General features: G+C 35.0%; 1 protein-coding gene and 1 pseudogene across 1 annotated transcript; both read left to right on the plus strand.

Moving 5' to 3' along the window:
- The first annotated feature begins 424 nt into the window (after positions 1-424).
- LOC114031566 (olfactory receptor 5D18-like) lies at positions 425-1,357 on the plus strand. The gene has a single exon (XM_027846702.1). It carries the CDS (start codon positions 425-427, stop codon positions 1,355-1,357), a length of 933 nt encoding a protein of 310 aa, XP_027702503.1.
- An 8,974-nt stretch (positions 1,358-10,331) lies between these two features.
- LOC114031570 lies at positions 10,332-11,273 on the plus strand (annotated as a pseudogene).
- Positions 11,274-17,296: the final 6,023 nt, after the last annotated feature.

Consider the following 17,296-nt stretch of genomic DNA (forward strand, 5'->3'; position numbering starts at 1 on the left):
TTATTATTATTATTATTATTATTATTATTATTATTATTATTATTATTTTGTCTATATCTCCAACTTCTTTGCTGTGAACAGCTTTGTTTGTGAAATCAACCCTTCTGAAGTAGATTAACATCTGACCTGTAACTTGGTGTATTAGTGAGTTTCCTAGGCCACCAAGAGGTTAAGTGGTTAATTCAGGGTCACAAGTTAGGGTGTGTCAGAGATAAGATAAGAATCTAGGATTTCCGACTTCAAGATTGACCTTTTGTCCCCTAGGAAACCTTTCCTTTCATAGAGGAAATATTTAATTCCTTTAAATATCCTTTAATTGTGATCATTTATTTAAACCTACCTTCTTCATCTCATTACCCTTGTCGCTCTCATTGTACTATTCTGTTTTTCAGGATTTACTATCAAATTCCCTTCGACTTTACCCATGATGATCTCTGACAGAAATCAGAGTGCTGTAGTCATATTTATTCTCTTGGGATTCTCTGAGTACCCAGAATTTCAGATTCTTCTCTTTCTTGTTTTCTTGGCCATCTATGTGATCACTGTAATGGGGAATCTTGGAATGATTGCAATTATTATTATGAACCCCAAATTACACACTCCAATGTATGTTTTCCTTAAACAGTTGTCATTTGTGGATTTCTGTTACTCCACTGCTGTTACTCCAAAGCTGTTGGAAAATTTAGTTGCAGAAGATAGGACAATGTCCATCCCTACTTGCATCACACAATACTTCTTTACTGATAACTGTGCTTTGACTGAAACCTTCATGTTGGCAGTGATGGCATATGACCGTTTTGTGGCCATCTGTAATCCTCTTTTATATGTGGTTAACATGTCTGAAAAACGTTGTGCACTGCTGATGGCTGCAGCATACTCTTGGGGCATATTCTTCTCTCTGCTCTTCACCTACACCATCCTTATATTATCTTTTTGTGGAACTAACACCATTAATAATTTTGTCTGTGAGTATTCTGGCATTCTCTCTGCCTCTTGTTCTGATAAGCACTTTAGTCAGCTGATATTTTTCATATTTATAAATTTTACTATGTTGAGCACACTTGTGGTCATATTCACTTCTTATGTGTTTATTTTTGTAACTGTCATGAAGATACATTCTGCTAGGGCAAGGCATAAGGCCTTCTCCACTTGTGCCTCTCACCTGACAGCTGTTGGAATCTTCTATGGGACAGTCCTTTTTCTCTACTCCATACCCAATACTAAAAGCTCCTGGTTCCCTGTCAAAATAGGGTCTGTTTTGTATGCTGTGGTCATCCGCATGTTGAACCCCTTAATATACAGTCTGAGGAACAATGATGTGAAGGAAACTCTCAGGAAGTTAATGACCAATAAATGATTTCTCATTAAATTATTACCAACATTATCATTATCACCAACACCAGCACCATTATCAACAAAATGGCAACTACAGCAACAACAATATCTAAAAAAGAACATCTGTTTCTTAAAGATTCTGCTTGAACTGATGGCTCCATTACCTTATATGAAAAATGAATACATTCAGAAGCTCTTATACTTGTACATATCTGGTGTTTAGACTTTTAGCTCCTTCATATGTTTTATACTTTTCCATGTTGAAGTGAAACAAGATTGTGAAAACTGTAGTAAAATAAAAGTAACTGCCTAAAGTCCCTTACTGTTTATTATGTATGGTATATTGGCCTCCATCCCATAGACGTAAAACTTATTTCTATGGAGTAACAGGCAAAATAAAATAATGTTATTAATTTCTTATTTTTGAACATCTGTATTTTGTTTGGCTCTCTTCTGATCTTCCTAACATATCTCGTAGTTGGTTTATGTTTTGGAGTTGGGAGAGGTTGTGCTAGAAAATAAGACAGTGAGAGGTAAACATTGATTATTAGGGAAGAGAATGGCACCCACTAAATACTCAGACACACCATCAGGTTGATGTAATTCAGTCCAATGATTAACTAGCCTATAGAAATGCAAAATTTTCTGAAAATATTAGGTGTATTCCTCTTTTCTGAAATGTACTGCTTGGTCTTCTCTATCTTACAGTACTTCTAACTTCTTTGTAAAGATCAGTAGAAGCACCACCTTCTAAAAATGAGTCATTTTCCAGTCCCTGTCTCCCCAGTGCTGTGTATTCATTACAGACACATGGATTTGTATGCATACTGCACATACACAGAGAAATATATATATATATGTGTGTGTGTGTGTGTGTATGTGTTCATATATACGCACATATGTACATCCATCCACGTTCATAGATATACAGATATGTGCTGAAACATTATTGTTGTAGCAGTTATAAATAATTGTATAGGAATTGATGGATATTTCTAATAACAATTGGAAAGGATTAAACAAAACTAAATTATCTTCAATATGATCATTTTATTCAGGAAAGTGTGACAATCAAAAAGCTTGAGAGACAAAGTTTTTGGATAATGTATTTTTTTTTAATATGGCCAGCAAGTTATTGATAAAAGGATGGTCATTTGGCTACCTCTCCTAAACCAAAGACACTTAATTGTAATGGGGTTACAATTTACATGCCCTTCAAATAGGGGGTATTCTCAAGGGTTGCAAATCAACATGGATGGGTTAATACAATGAGAGGTGGGCTATCTTAAGATATATGATTTAGTTCACTGAAATCTTGGTCGAAGAGATATCAGTTTCCGTATTTCCTTCCACGTTTTCCTTAGACCTCTCTAAGAAAACACAATGAGCAAGAATATGCTCAATAACCTAAACTTAGTTTCATTTACTGTCTGATTAGATCTTGTCCTGAATAAATCTCCAAGAGAGATTTCCCACACTGCTTGATTTTTCTAGGCTTAAGTAGAAAAGGGGAAAAACCTTAGTCCTAATGAAAACATTAGTTATTAGATATAAGAGCAAAATATCCATTTCTCACACAAAGAAGATTTCACGAGCTGAAATTCTTGTGGAAAATTATTTTTCAGTAAGCGTCCATTAGTTTCCAATCTCCAGCTTAACACTTACACCACTGATATGTCATGATTGAGGGAAAAAAAATATGATGATAAAATTCTATTTTGCAAGTAATAATCCTATTAAATGGATTTGCATTCTGTTCATCTATTTATATCCATTTGAAAAAATGATAATGCATAAGTGTGGTATAATATTCATTCCATCTGAAGTTATATGTCTGCTTCATTATTAGGGTTTGCTAAACAAAGATCAAAATGATAATATGTAATGTCCATTTGAATTTCCATATGAATAAAAAATAAATGAACAAACAATAATAACAACAAAATCTCTGCTTCTGCTCCAGGTTCAACATTTCAAACTCTTAGAATATTGGCTTGCTCTTTGGTTTGCTGAAGGACATGAAAAAGAGGGTAGGTGAATGCCATATGTGGCATTCTTGATTTCCCCTTTTTTTGTATTTCTTCTTTGATAACTTCTACGTTGTCATTTTTTTCTGAATTAAAGTGTCACACATATTTTATTTTTACATTAGGATTATCTGTGTATTTCCTTGTTTTTCAGATTCTGAAGAACAGGGTAAAAGGCCCTGTCTGAAAAAGGAACCTGGTGCAATTTGTACTCTGTCTTTTATACTAAACAACTGCTGCTGCTAGGTGTTTTCAGTTGTGTCCAATGCTTCTTGGAAGAAACTAGTGTGTTTTGTCATTTCCTTCTCCAGACCATTTTATGGATGAGGAAAGTGAAAGAGAGTTAATTGACTAGCCCAAGGTCACACAGCTAAAGATTGTCTGAGGCCAGATTTGAATTAAAGTTTTTCTGACCCCATGCCCATACTATCAGTACCGAGCAATCAACTCTCCAATTTTATTGGAGATAAATAATAGCAATAATAACAGAATATCTATCATATAAAACCAAACCTACTTAATTATTCTATTCTGATCATACTTTTGCTCCAGACAATTTGAGAGTCTCCACAAAAAAGAGCGAAGGAGGAAAAAAAGAAATTTAATTAAAAATGCATATTAACCAACCAAACTCTTCAAGGTCACATGGTAGGCAATCAAGGGTATTAAGACAAAATAATAGCAATGAGATGAGCAGATGAGCCTGCGAAATCCAGGCACACATCACACACAAACACACACACACACACACACACACAAACACACACACACACATGAATGGATAAGTGTGGTTCATTCCTTTTCAGGGTGGAAAGTACACACAATATACACTGTACAAAATTCATAGAATAAAGGAGTTTCTTCTTGTTTTCAAACTGCAACTTTCATCTTGGATTTAGGTCTTTGAATGCATGCTTTAATATTCTACAGAGATAACCCTATTCTTCCAAACATCTTACATTTTGGAACATTTGCCATAAAAATTGGGCAAGTTTCAATCATTTAGGAAATTCACTCTTGTGGAGATCCTCCTTGGTGAGTAATTCAAGTAAGGTGGGGCTTTTAGCATTCTAATTGCCTAATCTGAAAATTTCAATAAATTTTCAGGCAGCTTTATTTTTCAGACATTTGCTATTTGTTTTGAGAATCCCATTCTCATTCTACAGTCAGTGAAAAAGTCTGTGGTTTTCTATTAATAATGTATACCATTAGATTTATTCTGAGGTTTATTAGGAAAGGAGTGATCTAATCATGAAAATGATACATTATAAGATATGCCACCTGTACTATGGATATAGGAAATGAGGCATCCAGGAGTATCTATATTCTGGTAAGTATATGTGTCTGGTTATTTCCATCTATACATTTTTTCTATGATCTAATGACTGGAAACTATAATTTTCCTTTCAATAGTTCCCTGATAGATAAATCAGAAGCGAACTGCCAAAAATAAAGGGAGAGTGGGAAGTCCTATCTCAGATCACCTTTATCATCATTATCATCATCATCATCATCCTTATCATCTTCATCGTCGTCATCATCATCAATACCATTCACTTTTTAGTCACCATTATTGTGTGGAAAGTAGTATCCACGAATATTAAGAGGTCCCTTCCAGCCAGAGTCTCTTCCCACAATAGCTTTTTAGTACATGGGAAGATGAGACAGGAACATACAAAGACCAATAATAATGTCATGTTGTTTATGTTAAAGGTCTACTGGCAGTTACAATTAAAGCTACAGAAAGTGTGAGGAAAGAAAAATGTCTGTGGGTGAGGAGAGTAGGATTGTCAGTAAAAGCTTAACTCGAGCAAGCTATGCATGAAAGGCTAGACTAAATTTAGTAGGCATCAAAAGAGAAGGCATCACACTTTGGGGAAAATGATATGTAGAAGGCATTAAAGCAGAAATGCATATATTATCTTCAGAGCATAATGAACAGAGCAATTTGCTAGCAACTGTGGCTTCACATAGGAAAATTGTTGGGATATAATATAGAAAGAAACCGAATTATGTATTTGGCAAAAATAAAATAAAAAATAATGCATACTCAAATTAGTAAAGAGTGGCAGAGAGGAATCATGTTACGGTCCATGTAATACTGGATTAGGAATATGGACAGCCTTGGTTCATGTTCTGCCTGTGAAATATCCTCACTGAGTAAAAATGGGGAAAGAAAGATAAAAGTGAGTTAAACTTTCTACTCCTAATTAATTATCTGAAATTATAAGTTGCAAAAAATATATACAGCTGCATCAATGGAGGCGGTTTACATGTCTAAAGCTCCTCATACTTGTGGAAGCAAAGATCCAGATCAAACACAAAAATCTATCATTTAATTAACCAAAAATCAGAGTAATCATATTCTTTGACCCTAAATTATCATTAGATTATACTCTCAAAATAATTATTTTTAGAGTTCTCTCCTCAAAGATTTTCAGACTTACATGCAATTATAAAACCTGTACAATATAATCAATCCTGAAATGAGATGTGGAGGAGAAGGGGAGAATCAAGGCTGTCTTAAATAGAGTAGTATAAAATCAGAAGTAGTGGGGTGAATTTACAAAGAGTGAGATCGGGCTTTATGTCAGGCAGATCTTCTGAACAATTAAAGCTTATTAAAAGGAACAGTTTGACTAAGTTACTGAGGTGACCTGCACGTTCCAAGGACATTTCTCTTTGTCCTTCTTCTTAATGTTTATTCCCACCAATTGTATGTGCCTTGTTCAACATATGGAAAGACTGAATCTGTAAATATATATATATATATATATATATATATGTATATATATATACATGTATATATATACATGTGTGTGTATATATATATACATGTATATATATATACATGTATATATATATATGTTTCCTGACATAAAGGGGCACATTTTAATCCATGTCTGGGAGGTGGACATCTACACACAAAATTCCACACTAGTACTAAAACAAAAGTAAGAGCCTAATGTGCCTTAGGGCAAAAAAAAATATCTTACAGCTTTGAAAGGAGAGATAGACAGAGATGTCCAATGGACAGAGAATGGTCAATAAATGGTTTAAAAATTGAGATATTTTCTCAATACTTCAGTACATTTAATATTTCTACAATTAGAAAACAAAAAGTGGTCACTAAGGTAAGTGCTATTGTGAGAGCAAAGGTGTGGAGCCAACAATATACATTGTGTTGATGGAATATAGAATATACACTTTGGATGCAACTGCTGCTAGCTGTACAGATATAATTGGGAAGGAAAATCAGAGTTCATGAGAATAAGTTTATGTAGGTACTTCAATATAGGCTAAGGACTCTTAATAGTCTATTTGGTTTCGACAATAATTCAAACAGAATTCTTTCCAATCTGCAATTGATTGCTTTGAAAATGAGATGCAGTGAAGTGGAAAGAGGGTGAGGTATGGAAATAGAGGAACAGTGTCAGAATCACAACTCTGCTGTTTAATACCTGTGTGACCTTGGACAAACCATTTAGTCCAATGGTGCATCAATTTCTTCCTCTACAAAATGAATGACTGGAGTAGATGGCTGATAAGTCTTCAAGCCCTAATTCTATCATAATAAATAATAAACCTGTAGGTATGTGCTAGATTCCCTGAGCATACAAATGCATTGAAGACACCAGAAATGCAGACAAGAGATGGGTGAGATTGAAAAAAGTAGCTGAAAATCTAGATAGCTAAGTAGACAAATATAGAAAAATATTTTTGGGGGGAGTCTAGCATTCAGTTACCCAACTTTTATTTCGATTGGTTATTTCTTAACTATCCTGCATGCATATGTCTATGTGTATATATTTATACACACACATATATTTGTATATACACACATGTACACACATATGAACATGCATACATTCATGCATGCATGCATGCACATGTGTCATATATTCAGGTAGAATAGTGGGGTACAATGTAAAAATAATGATTCAGGGAGGATATTTCTCCTATCACTACCTCTAAAAATTTTGATGAGTAATGTTTGAATTCGATGTCCTTAAATAAGTCATTTAGCCACCCTATGCCTCATGCAATAAGATTGAAGAAAAGAAAAATGACTGAATAACAAGGGACAATTAGGTGGTATAGTCGATAAAGCTCTGACTTTAGCTGGAAAGTTCTTAGCTCAAAAGTAGTCTTAGCTATGTGACCCTGGGCTTAATTCCTAATCTATAAAATAAGCTGGAGAAGGAAATGGTAAACCAATCCAGTATCTTAGTCAAGAAAACCCTCATGGTCATGAACAGGCTCACATGACTGAAAATGGACTGAAAGTCTCCAGTAACTCTCTAATTGTATGTTTTAAATAGCACTTACAGTGCAATGAGGAATCTTTCTTTCCATACCAATGTACTAACTGATCATATATATGAGAATTTGGTGAAGCCATTTGAAGGGGAACAAGGACCGATAGGTTGTGATACTTAGGAAAGGCATTTTTTTGTCCTTTATAAAAGGTCAGGGGTTCATACAAATATTTGAAAAATAATCAAATGGCGGTTCATTACAATTTATGAAATACCAAGTATTACCCAACAACATTACAACAAAAATTAAGGAGAATTATTTTCAGGCATAAACTTTGGGTCCAGTGAGAAAAGAAGCATAAATGGTACAAGCTGAAATTTGTACAGTTAATGAAGGAAGAGGGAAGAAATATTTAAAGGGGATGTAAGCAACTTGCAGAAATATTTTGAACCATTTACTAGCTGTGTGACCCTGGCCAAGTCAGTTAACCCCAATTGCCTAATATATATATTCAATTCAGTGTATATATTGAACTCATAGAGACTGGACTAGAAAATTGAACAGTGTCATTCTTGGATGAGAAGTTAAATTGATATAATACATACATTTGTATTTGCCTTTTTGTAATGTTCGATTTTCAGCTACCATGCTCTGTTACTGCCATTGTTCCTGGACACTTATGGAATTGGAGAATGCTCTTCTCATAGCCTTCTATATAAAGAGAAATCCAAATTGAAATGCTAACTACCACCCCATCTTCCCTGACCCTTATCCTAATCCTCATAACCAACTCTTAACTACCTTAACTCTCAATGGAACTAGGTTTCTATCCTCTTTGATTTGATTTCTCTCTCTCTCTCTCTCTCTCTCTCTCTCTCTCTCTCTCTCTCTCTCTCTCTTTTTCTCTCTCCCTCCACGTTGTGGCTTTGTGGTTTTCTTTAATGGGACAGACATAAGTATTGTCTGGCAGAAAAGATAATGGATCAGATCCTTAAAACATTCCATTTCAGGATTTCTCTACTTCTTCCCAACAGCTTCATGATGGCCTTCTTTCCACTACACCCTCTAGCTATCAAGAAACAACTCCAGGAAGTTGAATGTAGGATTTTATTAATAGGCACCTTCCCTCTCTATCTGGGGATTCTTTTCATCCTACTTAAAAAGAGTAGAAAGAACCATAAGATTTTAGTGCATACATTTGGAAATTATTTTAAAACAATGAATATATAATGTTAGAACTGGAAAAGTAATTTAAATATTTTATATTACAACCTAACATTTTACAGTGCAATCAACAGAGATCTGAGCCTGAAGTCAGGGACGGACTCAGGAATCTCAGTTCAAATCCAACTTCAAGACATTTACTAGCTGTGCAACATTGGGCAAGTCATCTTGTAGTCTCTATTTACATATACAGATAAGTTTCCTTATCTGTATAATTGGGATAATAATAGCACCTACTTCTCCAGGTTATTCCAGTATTAATTTTAAAGCATTTTGCAAAATAACTGACATATAGAAAATGCCATATAAATATTAGTAATTGTTGTTGTTGTTGTTACAAATCTCAGGCAAAATAGGTGAAGTGATGGATTGATGATTACACAGTCATTTTGGCAAACAGTTGGGATTGAAGCCATTTGAAAAAAATAATAATTAACATTAATATAGCACTGACTACTAATATTATGACATTTGATCTTCACAATAGCCCTTAGGAGGTAAATGATATTATTTTTCCCACTTTATAAATGAGGAAATTGAGACAAATAGAGATTAAATAATTTTCTCAGGGTCACATAGCTAGTAAGTGTCTGAGGATGGATTTGAACTCAGGTCTCCCTGACTACCCACTGAGCACTCAGTCACATAACTACTTCTATGGCATAATAATACTAAATGTGAATTTTTATGTTAATGGACACCTTAACATAAAATGTTATGTTAATGGACAAATTACCTTAATTGTGTTACCATGCCAGGAAAACTACTGAAGTGGGTTCTTTATAAAGATCCTTCACTGGTTCTTACTACTGAAATTACTCCAAATAATACGTCCAACTTTTGATATTATAGAAAGACATGCCTTTTACTGTTAGCTTGTGTAGTGACAACTGTCCTTACAAGAAAAGAGTAGAGAAATAATTTAGGGCTTATGAATTATATATCTTTTCAAATACTTCAAAGGTTTTTATGTGAAAAATATGTGAGACGTATTTGCTGCGTTCCAGGGCAATGAAGTAGATTAAATGGGCAGAAGTGACATATTCAAGATGATATAATGAATACCAAAAGGAAAAGCAGACAAATCTTTATCCTTCCATTGTGATGGGTAAAGAAGAGAAATAGACTGCCTTAGGAGCAAATGGATTCTCCTTCCTTTAAAGGTTCTAGATTTACTGTATTTTCTAGAATGGACATTTGTTAAAGTACAGATTATACTAGATTCTGCAAATTTATAGTCACCCATATGTTCAGACCATTATCTATGTCACTCTTCCTTTGGCTTCTTTCAGATTGCATGATTTTTCTCTCAGTTCAAAGGTGTAGGATTTGAAAATAAGTACTAACTTAGAAACTAATCCCATAACTATTTCTATAATTATAATAATAATTACGAATTTGAACCCTGCCCCTTATCGTCTGTTTCTCAATTTCACTTATGTTTTGCTTCTCACGATCCATTTCTAATTCTCTCCAACAGGAATCATGGTGAGCACTGACAAGAATCAGAGTAGTGCAGTCAGGTTTATCCTCTGAGCATTCTCTGATTATCCAGAGCTCCAGGTGCCCTTGTTTGTATTGTTCCTCACCATCTATGCAATCACTGTTGTGGGAAACTTGGGAATGATTGTGATCATCAGGATCACCCCCAAACTCCACAGCCCCACGTACTTTTTCCTCAGTCACTTTTCCTTTGTGGATTTCTATTACTCCACTATAGCTGTAACAAAATTACTAGAAAATTTAGTCACAGAAGACAGAAGCATCTCCATCAAAGGGTGCACCACACAGTTTTCCATTGATGTAACCTGTGTGATAACAGAGATGGTCATGTTGGCAGTGATGGCCTATGACTGCTTTGTCTCTATATGTTATCCTTTGTTCTATACAGTTTCCATGTGCCCAAAATTCTGTGCCCTACTAGTGACTGTGGCATATTCATCTGGGATAATTTCTTCTCTTGTACTCACCTACTCACTTCTGATATTATCATTCTGAGACCAAAATTGTTAATAACTTTGTATATTAATATTTTGTATTTCTCTCTACTTCCTGTTCTGATAAACACTTCAGTGAGATAATGCTTTTTATCTTTACAAAACTTAATGCATTTTGCACCCTCATCACTATCCTTACATCTTATCTTTTTATTTTTGTCACTATCCTCAAAATGCATTCAGCCAGTGGGAGATATAAAGCTTCTCCACTCGTGCCTCCTACTTGACAGTTGTTACCATCTTCTATGAGACCATCCTCTTCCTCTATTGTATTCCCAATTTCAAAAACTCATGACTTGTAGTCAAAGTGGGATCTTTTTTTCACACTGTAGTGATTCCCACACTAGATCCCTTAATATACAGTCTAAAGAACAATAATGTGAAGGAAATCTTCAGGAAATTAATGGATCTCAGAATAATTTCTCAATAAGATCATTATATGGATTCTATGATTACTGGCTGAACTATTCTGGTGGAATTTATGGTGATATTTAATTAATTATGTGAATGCCATTCAGTTACTCCCCTCTCTGATCGTCACATGTTTGGTTTCTGCAACCATCTGAAAGGTAGTCAGAAAATTATTAGGCAAATGAAAGAAGGATATTTGAAATTAGAAAATAATCACGGCCAGAAAATCATTACAGTGTATTCCAAGACATAACATCAACTTCAGAACCTTTCATTAAAGCCCCTTAACAAGTTATTTAAAATGTATATCTACAGATTTCACCAAATTGAAAAGTTGTTTTCCTTTTTTTTCAATCTACATGTTTCCATCACTTCAAAGAGAAGAAAAATACAAAAAAGCAAGATGTGAGTTAATGGGATGAGCAGGTATCTTTTGGAGTCCTGCGAGGAACAATCACTTTAATGAGTAACTATACTCAGTGTTGGAAGAAAGTAACAGTCACCAACTCCAGGAGCAGCTCCCTGGGCTAATAGAATTCATATAAAGCCAAGTTTAGTCCTACAAAGTACTTAGTACTCTTTTTGTAACATACAAGCTAAATAATTGTTGGTTGATTAATTCATTTGTCATGTTGAGGCAAAGATTCCTGGCTCTCTCCTCTGTCAACATGAGCAATTCTATCTTAAAAATTGACTTCCGATTCATTTTTAAATAGCCCCCATTTTTCTTTGCCTTAGCTCTGTTAAGATCTAAATAACCAACAGCCCTTCATAGTAATACTATTCTGAAAGAGGGCTAAAATTTCTGATAATATCATGGGCAGCGTGAATGCAAATAAAACCTAACAATTGCTCTTTAGAGCTATGAAGACTTTTCAAGTTCTCTATCTCTTTCTCTCTCTTTTTTTCTCCTGTCTCTCTCTCCCTGTTTCTATCTGTCTGTCTCTCTCTATCTCTGCCTCTCTATCTCTGTTTCTGTGTCTGTCTCTCTGTCTCTATCTGTTTGTCTATCTTTGACTATCTCTCCTTTCTAAAAGAATCTATCTGTGTCTCCACATGTATCTGTTTATATTTATATGTTTTACTGAATTGTTTATGAGAAATATATGGATGTAGGCAGTACTGAGTATAAACTGTAGTAAAGAAATTGGTTTTTCTAAGGATAATCATAAATCATTAACATTCAAAGGGGGCAGCTTGGCAGTGGAGTGGACAGAGTAACAGTCCTGGAATCAGGAAGATCTGAATTCAAATCCAGCCTCAGATACTAGTTCTGTGTCCCTGGACAAGTAACAACACCTTTTATCTCAGTCCCTCATCTGTGAAACAGGAATACACTAGAGAAGGAAATGGCAAACTACTCCAAAACCTTTGTCAAGAAAAGCCTATGCACTGTAGAGTCATATAAAGTTAGATATGACTGAATGACACAGCACCAAATCACTCCAGTCATTAGCCCTTACTATCCCCAGCAAATCTCATCAGAGGCAACTAGGTGACACAGTGAAATAGAGTGCTAGATGTGGAGTCTCATCTTTGTGAGTCCCAATTTGGTCTCAGACATTAGCTGTGGAAACCTGGGCAAGTTACTTAATTCTGTTGACCTCAGTTCTTCATCTGTAAAATGGGCTGGAGAAGGAAATGGCAAACCACACCAGTATCATTGCCAAGAAAACCCCAAAATGGAGTCACGCAGATTCAGACATGATGGAAAAGACTCAACAATAATAACAAAGGAACACTGGATAACATATATTTATGAGTGTATGAGTACATGCATGTATATATAATGTACATTCTAAACTAGTCCTCAGAGAAATTTTAGTACCATACTTGCTAAATAATACAATAAAGTCACCCTTCCTTTTATGTTGCATCAACAAGCTTTTATTAAATGCATACTACAGATAATGAATTTCAAATACCTTTCTATCTAAAATAGCTTAAAATCTACATTCATATATACTTCATATATTGGTGTTATACGCAGAGATATTAAGAAAAATTTTGTCGCTTTTAAATAAAGTTTCATTTATCTGTCAACTTCACTTACATAGATTTTTCTCAGATGTTATGATATTAATAATTCAATTATCATCATATATGCATACACATGAGTGTATTTATGTGTGTATATAAACATGTGTGCTTGCATGAATGCATATACATATATGTATTGTACCCCTCTTAGGTTATTAACTGCATAAGGTCAGGGTTATGCGGTATTTCAAAATCACATTTTTTTCCAGGGACTAGAAGAAAAGCAATACACTGAATAGATGGCTAACCTCAGAATCAAGAAACCCTGGATACAAGCTTTATCTCTCTCTTTATGTGACTTTATTAAGGGCCTGCTATGTTCTAGGAAGAGCTAGGTGGTACAATATGTAGAGTGCCAAGCCTGGAGTCATGAAAACTCATCTTCATTACTTCATATTTGGCCTCTGACATGAATTCTGTGACCCCAGGCAAGTCACGTAGCTCTGTTTGCCTCAGTTTCCTTGTCTGTAAAATAAGCAGGAGAAGGAAATAGAAAACCAATAGAGCGTCATTTCCAAGAAAATTCCAAAAGGAGTCATGAAGAGTTAGACATGACTGAGACAATTGAAAAACAACAACGTGCTTGATGTAGTAGGGGCTAGAGCTGCATATAAATAAAAAAGTGAGAACTTTCCAACCTTAAGAAACTTACTAATGAAATAACATTTATATCCATTTGTATCTGTATATGCATATGAGTATACATAATTGTGTGTGAGTACAGTGATGCAGAACTCCAGGCCCACTCTGCCCCAGCTCTGGGAATGTTTTCTGCTGACTCTTTCCATTATAATAGCAGGAGTGTTGTGAGTTTAGTAATTTTTAAATTGTAAACTAAAGCTTCAATAAAACTGAGAGTTATTATTGTAGTTTTTACAAATAGTGGTGTTGGAGTTTTTATATGAGTTATACTTTTATTCATGACAATGTGCCTTATACATTCAATTTCAGGATCATTCATGCTTCACACACAGCCATGGAGCTCCTAACTGACATAAAAAGACAATTTCTTCTTGAGGGGAAGGTGACAAGGTTTCCAGTAAAGAAATGCAGATAAAAGGTAAGAGGAGGAGTGCACGAAAGGGATTGCCGTTTAAATTCAGGTGTGCTAGACGTAGTCAGAAGAAAAAAGCAACAACACATGGGGAACAGAGCCTGTAATTCTTGGATCTCCTAGTTCGAGCGTTACCAAATGGTTCTTAAAACTATATTGCTGTTACTGTATACAGTGTTCTCTTGGTTCTCCTCCTTTCACTTTTTGCTATTTCATACAAGTAAATCCATGGTAGAACTACAAATTCATCAACCTCAGTCACTTGTCCAACTCAACAAAGTCCAATAGCAAGACAAAAGTTGAGAAGACTTGTGATGGCCTGGGATTCAGTGGGTGACCTAGGCTCAATGACAAGAAGAATTTTAAAGTCATTGATGCATGTTCAATACCAGTCACCATCAACATTGACAATAGGAAAATAAATAAATTTAGAAAATATCCAAACAAAACCTCATGTAAAGAAACAGAGGGTTGCCCCTTGTTTAGAAGGCTGCTATAGAAAGCTAACTTTTGTTTTTCATCATAAAAGAGGAAGAGGTTTTAGAACATGCAGAACAGGGTGATCTACACAAAGAAGAGGGTCTAATTCTTGCCAAAGGAGGATTAGTGAAAGAATTGTAATATGGGCACGAGAGAAAAGAGTCAAGGCCCTTGCTAACTGCCGTCATGTATCTGAAGGGCTAGCAAGTCAGTCAATCAAACAATCAACAAGTAATTATTATTTATCTACTAGGCAGTAGGTTCTTGGTTAGGTATTCATTTTACTAGAACATACACACTCACACACATGCACACACACACACACACAAGTCAAACATTCTTTGTCTTCACAGATGTTACCTTCTCTCTTGAAAACATCTTGGAGACAACATCGAAGTATATATGGCATAAATATTAGATTTGTGAAAGATGATTTTATGGCAGGAAGGTGACATTTGAGCCGATTTTTAAAGGAAACTAGAGTTTTTAAGATGTAAATTTTAAAAGAGAGTGCATTGTGGTAGTGAAAGACAACCTATAAAAAGGTTCTTAGAGGAGCAAAGAAGTGATATACATGAGGAATAGCAATAAGGCCAATTTGTCTAGGCCATGGAGTGCATGAAGAGGAATAATGTATATACTAGTCCTAGAAAGCAGATTTGAGTTGCAATGCAAAGGAGTTTAAAATCCAAACAGAACTGGTTCCTTTTGATGCTGAAGATAATAAAGAACCTCTAGAATTTTTTAGTAAAATGTGGCATGGAAGGAGAGTGCTTGAGGAAAATGCTGTGGCAGTTACTGAAGAGTGATTGGCTCCAGAAAGGAAGACAAAGACAATGGGTAGAAAATACAAGTAAGAGAATTTTGAATGAATTTATATTTAATCATCATCTTAATCAGAGCTGGCCACTTCCAATGGGTTTCCCTGAAACCTTGTCAGTTCCTCTTCCTTGAAGGTATTCAACTAACAAGCTCGGTGACCAATTATCAATCTTTTATAGAGATAGATATTATAGAGGGATTTTTTTAAGATTAAGAATGTGATATATAGCTACTGAAATCTTCCAGCTCTGAAATGCTCTAATTTTCTTTAACAGGAACCATGGTGATTAAAGTGAGTGCTGTAGTCATATTCATCTAAGGATTCTCTGACTACCCAAATCTCCAAATCTCCCTCTTCCTTCTATTTCTGATAATCCATGTGGTCACAGTGTTGGGAAATCAGGGCATGATTATGATCATCAAGATCAACCCCAAAATGCACACCCCCATTTACTTTTTAATCTGGCACTTTTCTTTTGTGGATTTCTGTTACTCAACTGGAGTTATATCCAATCTCTTAGAACACCTAGTTGTGGAGGACAGAAAGATTTCTTTTGGAAGATGCTTTATGAACTACTTTTTTTTTTTATACTGCTACCAATGTGTTGACAGAACCTTCCTTGTTGGTAGTAATGGCCTATTACCATTATGTGGCCATTTGTGATCTTCTTTTGCACATGGTTACCATATCCTGGAAATTATGTATACTGCTGTTGACTGGGGCATATGTATGGGGAATAAGCTCTTCCCTCATATTACTTACTCTCTCATTAGATTATCTTTTTGTGAGAATGACATCATTAATAAATTTGTTTTTGAAGGTTCTGCTTCCAGGAGACAAGAAGTAGAGTAAGAAGTAAGTTGCTCTCATGCTCACTTATTGGCTTCTGAAAGTCCAAAAAGTATCAACCCAGGAAAAACCCTGAGCCAGCAAAATGTCCAGGCCCTGCAGTCTTGTAACCCAGGAAGCTTGGGACATTGATGGGAAAGACCTCCTTTACCTCCCTCCTTTATTTATCTTTTAATTCCTTCTTGATCTTTTTTCAATGTTCTGTACCATTCAGGATTTGACGTTATTGCACTGATATTTCTGATCCTTCAATAGAATTTATTCTGTTCCTGTTCTTTATCTTATGAAATCCTTTTCATCCAAAATAATATTTATAATGTTGGCTTCTTTTAAAAAAAATTGTTTAGTCACTAATCTATTTTTCAAATTGACACTCTGTGCTACGTACCAGTGCCTGAAATATAAAAGCCAATTAATAAATGTTTATCAAATTCAAATTAATTATCTAGATCAGCACTTCTTAAACTGCGTTGGGACCCCAGATGGGGTTCTGTAACTTATTGTTGGGGTTACGAAAAATTTGGCAACAGTAAAAGTTTTCTGTACTTACAATGACAAAAAAAAACAATTCAAAATCAAATGCATGATGAATCTGAGGTGTTTATGGTAATGCTTGCCCCTGTTATATCATACAACTTTACTGCAGCCTTGGTTCTGAACACACAACATGAGCACTTTGCACTGTGCATGTCATCATGCTATCTAACACCAGCAAATGCTGCCAGAAACACCTTCTCTCAGATTTGAGAATATTGTATGTTATGAATTGCAGCATTTTTACAGGATGTAAAAATTG

This window comes from Vombatus ursinus, unplaced genomic scaffold (assembly GCF_900497805.2).
Source record: "Vombatus ursinus unplaced genomic scaffold, bare-nosed wombat genome assembly UNPS02015184.1, whole genome shotgun sequence".
NCBI lineage: Eukaryota > Metazoa > Chordata > Mammalia > Diprotodontia > Vombatidae > Vombatus > Vombatus ursinus.

Bases quoted from the DNA above. Each gene is read 5' to 3' on its own strand.
- LOC114031566 (XM_027846702.1), top strand. From the start codon at position 425: ATGATGATCTCTGACAGAAATCAGAGTGCTGTAGTCATATTTATTCTC.